General features: G+C 59.4%; 1 protein-coding gene across 1 annotated transcript in view; it reads left to right on the plus strand.

The window, feature by feature from the left end:
• The window catches only part of SCAMP4 (secretory carrier membrane protein 4), an 18,586-nt gene extending 14,473 nt beyond the window's left edge, over window positions 1-4,113 (plus strand). Inside the window, exons 6-7 of the mRNA XM_049639545.1 lie at window positions 650-767; window positions 2,745-4,113. Of these exons, the coding sequence (XP_049495502.1) occupies window positions 650-767; window positions 2,745-2,924 (298 nt within the window). The 3' untranslated portion in view covers window positions 2,925-4,113. The remainder of the gene's footprint in view (window positions 1-649; window positions 768-2,744) is intronic.
• Window positions 4,114-10,528: the final 6,415 nt, after the last annotated feature.

Below are 10,528 nucleotides of genomic sequence, written 5' to 3' on the forward strand. Positions count from 1 at the left end.
AAAAAAAAACTTTAAAAAAAAAAAAAAAAAAAAAAAAAAAAAAATCAGTAAAATGATAAAATCTCGACAATAGTTATCTTCTGTCTCTCCCCCCAGAGGCGGGCGTGGGTGTTCTTTCCACTTTGCACATGTGCCATGGACAGAATGGGTCTCGTAGAGTCTTGCTGTCCTGACTCATCTTCAGCTTTCTTTTCTGCTCTGGTTTTGTTAACGTCTCCTCAGCATTCTGTCGTGTGGCTGTGTTTCCGGCTGGTGAACATTTGGGTTACTCCTGGCTTTTCATTATAAGTCATTGCTGTGGCGTGAATTCTCAGAGGAGAGCCGGGGTGCAGGAAATGAGCTCTTAGGGCTTTTTGTAGGCCACTCCCACTGCTCCCGCAAAGGGACACGCTCCCACTGGTGCAGTGCTCCTCTCGGCCCTTCACACACACCACACGTTCCCGCGTTCTAGCTTGCATTCCCCACTGCTGGGTTTGAGCATCGTTTCATGTGTGCATTGGCCCCTGTGAGCCCTTGCACAAATTGCCCATTTCTCTGCCATTCATTTTTGTTGTTGTTGATTTGTTGGAGCTGTTTACATATGAAGGATGCTGGGCCCTTGTTTGGTGGACGTGCTGGCACCCATGCTGCTCTCTCTTGCCCCTTGCAGTGGTTGGCTGGCGGCAGTCGGGTTCTTCCAGACCAACGTCGGGGCCGCCGTGGTCATGCTGCTTCCGGCCATCATGTTCTCCATGTCAGCTGCCATGATGGCCATCGCAATCATAAAGGTGAGTCCTCTGGGCCCGGGACTTCCAGCATCTTCCGGTCGCCGGATCGCCCGGGCCCTGGGGGCTCGTATCCTCCTTGTTCCAGGACGTGACCTAATGTCCATGACGAGCTGATCTCTGCTAAGGCAGGCTTAGGGAAACCGCAGAGTGTGGGCTGATGATGACCGCGCCTGCCTTTGGGGGCCCACCCACTAGTGTCCCCCCACTTGCGTGTCCCAGGGTGTACTCCACGCTGCCCGATTTGGCCGCCACCGGACATTTGTTGCCATTTACGGTTAAAGTCACATGAGGTAAAGTCAAGTAAAACTAAACACGGAGCGGGGGGATCCGCTGCACCCCCCACCGCATCTCAGATACTTGCCGGCCGTGTGGGGCTGGGGCGCCGTCTCTGTGCCGGAAAGTTCCCGCGGGCGGTGCCGCCCTGGGTGTGCGGAGGCCGCAGCGGGAACGCGCACCGAGCGGTGCTGGGGAAGCCGGCCGCACCTGGCCGGCGGCCTCGAGCCCCCCCGGAGGTGGTGGTCACAGGCCCGGGCGCGGGGATGTGCGCGGAGTCCCCGTGGGAAAGAGGAGCGGTGCGGGCTCTAGCGCTGCGCCCCCAGCACGCGCGGAGTGTCGTGAGCGTTTGGCCCCGCGCCTCTAGCTGTCTGAGTGGGGCTCCTGGCCTACGTAGGCTTTTTCCCGGGTGCACCTGGCTGGGCGGACAGAAGGATCCTGCCACTCCCCGCCCCCCCCACCGTTTGCACCCCAGATGCCTTCAGCCGTGTGGACAGTCTGAGGGCAGGGAGGGGCCGGCAGAAAACACGCGCGAGTGAGCCTCCAGGCGGTTCCACCACGAGGTCCCTGCAGGAGCCGACTTTCCAACCAGGGACTTCCGAGCAGCAAACCTCACAGAGTAGAAAGCAAATGCAAATTGAAAAGGGCTCTTGGGCCAGAAAGAAAGGCTGCCTGGACAGAAGGAGAGCCTGTGCTTCCAAAACAAAGAGATGCCCCAGGGGCGGGGCATGTCAGGAGGACCCCCAGGGCTCAGCAGTCTCCCCAAGGCCTAGGTTGATACAGAGAAAGGATGAGAAGCAAAATGACCTAAGGGCAGAGGCTTGTGGAGTGGGGGTGGGGACACCAGGCTAAGCTTCCAGAATCCTCTCCTAGGTGTGCCCCCAAAACGGCATGTGACCACGTGTGAGGTGTGGTCTCCAGGGGGTACGAAGGGACCCAGCGCCCAGGTTCTCACCGGGTGTCGGTCAGCAGGCCCCTCTGCCGGGCTCGGGCGGAGACCCCAGACCCCAGGAGGGGAGCAGGTCCTCAGTGCAAACCTCGTGTCTGCACAGACAGCTCCGGGACATGAGCCCCCTGCCGGTGAGGGTGGTGGGAGCCCCAGAGTCCGGGTCCTGACGCCCCTGAGGGCCAGCCTCGTGAGCCGGCCTTGGGGGACGGAGGTGTCAGGCCCATGCGGGCTCTGTCTCGCACACCCCCCACTGCCTCCAAGAAAAGAAACATATTTAGTAATAGTTGTGTGGAAGAAGAAAGGCAAATCCCAGTGAGAAACGAGGAAAGTGTTCAGCGTCACTAAGCATCAAGAGCGTTGAGTTAAAATGCCAGTTTTTACTTACTGACTTTTCCAGGACTTCTAGAATTTCTCGTACTGCCCCGCATTCCCAGAGGTGCAGTGGGGGGCCTGTTAGCACAGGCCTGCTGGGCCATGGGGAGTTAGTCCTTTCTGGGGGTCTCTGCCTGGAAGCCACCGGTCATGCCCAGGGATGGCTGTTAGCATCACAAGGGGCCCGAGGGTGGGTGTCCGGGGGGCGGTCCACAGAGAGAAGCTGGGAGGGACGGCCTCAGCTTCCATGCGTTTCCTGAAGTCTCCACAAGGATCGTTCTGGTATTTTATAGTCTGCTTAGGAAAAGCACAGGCTTAAGCACGAGGTCTCTCTTGGTCACGTGCACTTCTCTGCCCCCCACCCCCACCTTCTGTCCCTGCAGGTGCACAGGATCTACCGGGGGGCCGGTGGAAGTTTCCAGAAGGCACAGACAGAATGGAATGCGGGCACCTGGCGGAACCCGCCGTCTCGGGAGGCTCAGTACAACAACTTCTCGGGGAATAGTCTGCCCGAGTACCCCACCGTGCCCAGCTACCCGGCTGCTGGCAGCCAGTGGCCTTAGAGGGGCCGACCAGCCCTGCTGCCCGCCCCCGCCGCCCACCTCCCCCGCCCCCGGCCAGAGCGTGGGGCCCACTCGTGTTCATCTCACCTTCAGGCGTGGAGGTCCAGCCTCTGCTGCCCAGCAGGAGGACGCCTCCCTGGCTGCGAGTCCTGTCTGGTTACCGAAACGCCCACGCCCCCTCCTGTCGAGGTCTCAGAGGGCCGACCACAGGCCTCCCCACGGACAAGGCAGCAGCAGGCCGCCCACCCGCCCTTCCTGCAGAGCTGACGGCCCCGTGTCCGCCCGCTCGCCCTCTGCCTTCTCACCTCGTTCCTGACGGGCTTGGCGTGTGGCCGAGTCGCCCATGTCCTCGTCCTTCTAAGTCTCTGTTCACCTGCAGCCAGAGGGCTCTTGTGGACCAGCCTCCGGGGTCGTCCAGAGGCTCGTTAGCTGGGCTTCCCCGTCCGCCTGCCCCACGCGCTCCGTGCTGGGGCCATTGGCCAGCCTGGCTCCAGCCTTCCTGCCCGCGGTGGCTCTCCTCCTGGGGACTTGCAGTAGACCTCTGTCGAGATCCGAAACCGGGGGCAGAATCCTTCTGGGGGAGGATGGGGGGCCGCTGGCCTCTCCCCTCCGTGTACAAGCCGAGGAAAGCAGCGGCACCTGGCAGAGGGCGGGTGGCCCGCACGCTCACCGCCTGCCCCCGGCTGCTCGGAGCCTGTGGCCTCACAGCCCTGTGCTCGAGCTGCAGGAAGCGGGGGATGGAGTTTCTCAGGAGAACGGCTTTTCGGAAGGAAAGAAGACAGGACAAACCTGTGCCTTAGTGAGGAACCGGAACAAGACTCCACTTTTCTCTCCTCCGATTGTTCTAGCTCCTTCTGAGACGGAGCAGCCGAACGTCCCATGGGGATCTCTGCAGCACCCTTGTGAACAGATGGTCCGAAGGAGTAGTGGGCTCTTCGCCCTTGCTGGCCAGGCTTCCCGGGCGCCCCGAGTGCTGCCCCTCTCCTCCCAGCTGGCTGCCTCGGGGTAGGACGGGGACCCTCTCCGTCCCACACTGCCGCACCGGGTCGCCGGCCTCTCCAGAAGCCCCAGGACGGCCAGCCTTGTTCTCCACACACGCTTGCTTGCTTTGGCTACTCGTGCTGAACACCACGTGGTGTCCAAAGGTGGCCGTGGTCCCTGAGAAAGCGCCCGGGTCTGGGTGCTCCTGCGTGGAAAACCCAAGCCTTGGGTCTCCCGGGGGTCCCTTTAACTAAGTCCCCAATTCAGCCTCCGTGAGAGGCACGCATTGCACTAACCGTGGGGCCGAGTCCCTCCCGATGGCCGGCTCGCCAGGCGGTAGCCCGTCCTGGAGGACCGTGCGTGCGCACGTGCGGATTCGCCCCTGCACAGCCCGTGCCCCTGCGGCGCTGGGCACCTTTGTTACGTCAAGGTGGGTTTTGTTACGGGGGAGGATCCTGGAAATAAACATTGTAGTCCTGCCTGCATCGCAGAGCCTCTGCGGGGCCGTTTGTGGCTGGCGCGCTGTTGCCCTACCCGGCGCACGGCCCCGATGGCCTGTCGCCCCTGCGCCCTGCCCGTGGACCCTGCCCCGCACAGGCACCCCCTCAGCCCTGCCCATCCACCTCCACGGTGTGCTTCCCTCCTGTCCTCCTTTTCAATCAACTTGGTTTTATACGCTTAGCTGTTTTTTTGGTTTTGTTTTTAATTATTACTTTCTAATTTTGAGAGAGAGTGTGGCAGTGGGGGGGAATCCCAAGCAGCCTCCACACTCAGCACCCCGCCCGATTCCACGACCCTGGGATCATGACCTGAGCCGAAATCGCCGAGAGTCAGATACGCGTAACCGACTGAGCCCCCCAGCTGCTCGACTTTTAATTTGAAAAAGGGAGTTTGCAGAAAATGAAAAACCAGCGTCACTTGGCATGAAGGCAAAGTAATGGTGGAAGTGTCTGGAATAAAAACAGGAAGGTCTCACAGAAACCCACCTGGAGGGGCCTCCCCAGGGCTCAGCGTGGCGGCCTGTCGGCAGAGTGGACATCCCGCGTGGACACAGGAGGGAGGGCGGAGTCCTGTTCCACAGGACGCTTTGCCACCACGGGAAGGAAACGAGACCTGCGGACAGAAACCAGACAAAGCAAAGCCCCGGGCAAGCAGCGTGGGTTGTGCTGTGTCCTCCCCCAGGTCCGTACGTTGAAGTCCTGACCCTCAGACCTCAGAAGGGGACCTTATTTGGGAATAGGGTTGTTGCAGGTATAGTTGGGGTGAGGTCACGCTGGAGTAGGGTGGGCCCTAAAGCAACGACTGGCGTCCTTCTAAAAAGGGGACGTTGGGACTCACTAGCAGCGGGAAGCCCCGCGAAGAGGGGGCCGAGATGGGGTGATGCTTCTACAGGCCAAGGGACGCCAAGATTGCAGTGATCCCCGCAGCCCTGTGACGCTTCCTGGGCTATGTCCTGAGTTGTGAAGATAAATGTTTCGGCTGCAGCAGGAAGGCGCCCCGCAGATATTAGGGAAATGAAACCATGAAGAGATGGGGTGCGCTGTGCTGGGGGGACGCGCCTATGGACGTGGGACACGGGTTGCGTGGTTGTGCCTTGACTGCACGTGTCCCTGGGCTGGGTGGGAGATGGTGTTGGTGACAGGAGGAGGAGGAGGGGACGGCCTAGGAGATGGACGCCCAGGCCCGGAGGAAGGAGTGCACGTGTCCTCGGCCCCCAGGTGACCTGTAAGGACAGAGGACGGGGGTGGAGTTGAGAGTGGGACAGTTTGCCTGGGTGGCTGCTCCAGGAGATCATGAACTGGGGGCTTAAGCCACAGGCGTCTGTCCTCCCACCTTCTGGAAGGCAGAGCCTGCAATCCAGGCGAGGCAGGCGGAAAGGCCCTGGTGGGGATGATGGGGCGGTGTGGGGGCTCAGCGTTCTCAAATCCTGGGGGCCGGACCATCCCAGATCAAGGTCTCCGTGGGGCTGTGATCCCTCTGCAAGTTCCAGGGACCGGTCCTTCCTGCCTCTCCCAGTTAAGTACTAGGACTAACCAGAATTTAAGACAAAGTTTAACATTTGTTAATGTTATTTAAAAATATGCTCATTACATTCTAAGATTAAAAAAATAACATTTTTTTAGAAAAAGGGATGAGTCGTATTCTTTTCATTTTTGCAGAGAGGGCAGCTCTATTCTCCCGTCGCTGCTGCATTCACTGTGTTGTGACCTGTCTGGGCCCAACATAAAGACTGGGGGTGAAAGCTTTATGTGGGAGACGAGAGGGCAGGAGCCAGTAGGGAGGTCAGAGGTACAGGCACTCGGGGCTCCGTCCCTCTGGGACGCTTTGGAAGGCACTGAGCCTGTCTCAGGTTGTCCGTGTTTTGGGGGTTGGAGGGCCTTGACCAAACCCCCAAAGTTGGTGGGTCCGTGCCGTGTGCCCGTGTGCTTGCTCTGCTACGAGTTCAGTTGAGTACCTCTCCATCTATACGTTGGAAGTCCTAGCCCCCAGGATCCCAGAAGGTGACCTTCTTTGGAAAGAGGGTCATTGAAGGAGTAATTTTTCAAGTTAAGGTGAGGCCACACTGGAGGAGGGTGGCCCTAATCCAATACGACAGGTGTCTGCAAAAAGGGGACATTGGGACACACAAGCAGGGAGAAGCCCCGTGAAGATGGGGCCAATATGGGGTGATGCTTCTACAGGCCAAGGGACGCCAAGATTGCAGTGATCCCCCCAGTGATGCTGGGAGAGCCTGAGGCAGATTCCCTCAGCAGGAATAGCCCTGTGACACCTTGATCTTGGACAGGTATGGGAGTTGGAATTTCAACATACCTTTTTGGGGACCACAGCTCAACCCAAAACAGTGGCCAACTCTGGGTCCACGTCTGTGGGAGTTTCCTGAGGCTGCCGTTTCAAAGTACCGCAAACTGGGTGGCTTGAAACAACGATTTATCCTCCTAAATGCTGGAGCCCCGAAGCCTGTGTCAGGGCTGCTCTCCCTCTGGAGGCTGCAGGGGAGGGACCGTCCTGCCTCTCCCAGCTCCGGGGGCTCCAGGCGCGCCTTGGCTTGTGGCTGCATGCCTCGGGTGTCCACTCTGTCCCTGTGTGTCTTCTAAGGACACCAGCCATTGAGTCATGGCCCACCCTGATCCAGCACGGCCTCATCTGAATTTAATTTCCATTGCAAAGACGAAAGACCGTATTTTCAAATAAGGTCCCATTCTGAGGTTTCAGGTGGACTTGAATTTTGGGGTTGACGCTATTCAACCCTCTACCTCACTCAGGCCTTGGCCCCCTGGGAGTGGGGTGGAGGAGCTCCTCATCTGGGATCTGTGGTGACAAATAGCACATTGCGTGTCCCATGCTCGGGTGACGAGGCCATCTTGGTTTGCTGGGACTTTCAGGGTTTTAGCACGAGAAGTTTCAGGTCCCAGGAGGCCGGGGCACACTGGGGCGCTTGTTCACCTATGGTGCATCTCAACACCACCAGAGTCAGATGCCGGAGAAGCCACACGAGGTCAGAAGACCACTATCTGGGGCACATTTAACATAAGCAGACAGAGATACGTCCCGCCCCGCAATCCCAGAGGAGGAGCTGATTGGCTCGCTCTGGGCCAATCAGAGGTGGCTGGTTGGTCACATGGTACAGCCTTGCTGGGGTCCGTTCTCAGAGGATGGGAGACCTTGGGGGTGGGTAGTTACACGCGCGAGCTTCTGCACTCTCTCCCAGAAACTGCTGGGTTTCCTCATTGGCTACCCCTCACTGGCTGCCTCTCACGTGCCTTCTGGCCTCGGTTTCCCCTCCAGAGCTCACAGAGAGACAGAACTGTGAGCGTGTGGCACCAGGCCTCACCTTGGGTTGAGCGTTCTCTTCCACCACAAACACTGGGACTGGGAGTGGGGGGTGCTGCCTCCCCCCAAGCGGGGGGATGGGGGACTGGAGGGACAACAGTGGGGGCAGGTGCTACCCACCGGCGGAGGGTACCAGCGTTGCAAGTTTGAAGCCAGGGGACAGTGGGCAAGCCACTTCTTTGTAAACCTCAGTTTCCACATCTCGAAAACGGGAATGTGCGCGTCTGCATCCCTGCCCCACAGGGGGAAAGGCCTGGCTGCAGAGAGCGAAAATCCAATTCAGTTTGACAAAAGTGACCCCCGGCACCTGCTTGTGCCTGTACGCTGTCACTGGACCCCAGGATGCAGGCCTGTTCCTGTGCTGGGGTCTCTCCAAGGACAGGCAGAGAGATGGGCCTGCCTCTTGTAAGGGTAAAGGAACAGAAGGGGTCGCTTCCTGCCCATGCCCTCCCTGAAATCCACAGCTGTTTGGGATTTATCGGGAGGCTGGGATTTTGTTTGGCTTTTCCGGATGGGGGGATGGGCAATGGAGAGAGCAGCTCACCCTTTTTACAATGTTCTTATTGTGCTGAGAGCTCCCACGGGGCTGCTTCCCACCCCAGCTTTCCAAATGGTGTCCCCATGATCAAAGCTAAAAGGAGGCAGGAACATGTGGACCACATTTGAAGTGGGTCCAAAATGAGGAAGCACAGAGGCCGTTTGCTTTTTCAGAGACTCCGCGATTAGAGAGATGTTCATTTGAGGCAGAGGGTCCTGTGCTGGCAAATTCTTTCTCCATGAATTCCCATAATATACCTGAGGAGGCTATGGATAGTCCTAACTTACAGATGAGGATGCGGAGAAGCAGAGAGGGTGGGTGATCGGTGCATTGTCACACAGCCTTTTACTGGCACAACCCCAGACTTGGCCTCACTTTCCATGATCTTTCAGCTGCATAGACACGCAGCTTTTTACAGGGGCGAGGCTGGAGCTCAGGGTTAAGGCTAGGCTGAAATTCCTCTGGAGAAGCGGCCACCATGCTTCCTGACCCCCTGGGAACTGAGCACAGAGAGCAGATTTTCCTAAAGAATGAGAGGAGAGGAGAGATGGGGCCAGGAAGTCTGAGGAAACAAACCCCTGAGTGCTCCAGAATCTGGAAGGACTGTGAACTCTGTTCATTCATTCCGTCATTCCTTTGCCACACGCAGTGATCACACACAGACTGAGTGCCTGCTGCTGGGTGCACAGACATAGTGAGCAGAGCAGATGTGGTCCCTGGCCTGGCTGGTGGACAAGGTAGATTTCTTTCTGCCTTTTTCTCTTTTCTTTCTTTCTTTTTCTTTCTTTCTTCCTTTCTTTCCTAATCCATTGAGCACTGTATTTAGGAGGAGGCTGATTTTAAACAAATCTACTTCTTTATGGAAAAGGGTTAGGATGTGGTGAGAAAGGACAACTCAGGAATGTGGCATGGGCTCCCTGGTGGTGGTGACAGTGCAAGGGGGCTGGAGAAAGTTGTGGCAGGAAAAGCCCTAACGTGGCGGGGGTCCAGGGGTGCAAAAGCACCTGGCTCCGGGGATCCCAAACAGACCAGGTCCAGCCTTTCGCTGCCAACAAAATCCAAAGGCAGAGAACCCGAGTGGTGGTAAAACGAGAAGTTTCTTTCAGTGAGGCCAACGCCGGGAAGAAAGCAGACTAGCGTCTCAAGACCCCCTCCCAAATGACGAAAATACTTCCAGGTTTATATAAGGAAACTGTGGGACAAAGTCAGTGGGTATGAGCGTGTGGCCAGTGATGTCAAGCACATCGCTGTCCCGGGGTCCATCACAAGTGGGGTCTTGCTGGCTCAGGGCAGTCCCTCTTGCTTGTTGGGGTAAATTTTGGTTTCCATCAGGGGATGGTTCCCCTGCAGGCTCTTTTGCCTGAGTTAAGAGATAAGCTGGAAAGAAGTTCATCAATTAGAAAGTACCGACTGAGGTGGAATGGAGGTGGCTGAAGTCCTGGGTTACCAACGCCAGCCTCTGCGAGCGCTTGGCTTGCCCCCCACCCCCACCCCGCCCCGCCCGCTCATGGCACCCCGCCGCTGACCCTTCGGGCTGGACTCTTCCCAGCCGGTTTCCTCTGCATCCCATCTGGCCGCCACCAGCAGGACCGCACTCTTCCACCTGATCACATCTTTTTTCCAGAGTACTGGGCCCTGCCCCACGCTGCCCACAAGACCTCGTGAAGGGCCCTGCCCATTATTCACTGCCCGGACCCCCCGGGAAAGCCGCGCCCGGGGTCCTGGCCGGCAGCCACCTTGGGAGCCCAGGGCAAGCCCTGCAGGCCGCGCCAGATCAGGTGGACCTGCCCCCGCCCCTCGAGTTTCCGCTGCCGCGGCGCGCGCCCGGCGGCGGCCCGGGGAGCGCTCCCCCGCCCCGCCTTGACCGGCCCTCAGCTGCGCATCCCGGGCGCCGCCCCACCGAGTCCCGGTCACTCCCGGCCCGTCCCCGCGCCGGCCACGCCCCGCGCCACCGCCCGGCCGTGACGTCAGGTGGCGAGACCGTGACGTCACAGAAGCGCGGCGGGGCGGCCGGCCACGCGTCGCCATGGCGACGGCAGGCGGGCCCGGGCGAGCGGCGGGAGCCCCGCCCCCGGGAGGGTGGACGCTGCCCGGCTCCTTCCCCGCGCGCCCGCGCGCTCTCCCCTGCCCCCACCCAAGCCGCGGGGCGCGCGCCTCCGGGAAACCCCCCGCGGGCAGCGGTCTGGCAGCCCCGGAGCGGCCGCAAAGCGCGGCGGCCGTCGTGCGGCGGCGCCCGCGGCCTCGAAGCCCCGCC

The sequence above is a fragment of the Panthera uncia genome, chromosome A2 (genome assembly GCF_023721935.1).
Source record: "Panthera uncia isolate 11264 chromosome A2, Puncia_PCG_1.0, whole genome shotgun sequence".
NCBI classification, from domain to species: Eukaryota; Metazoa; Chordata; class Mammalia; order Carnivora; family Felidae; genus Panthera; species Panthera uncia.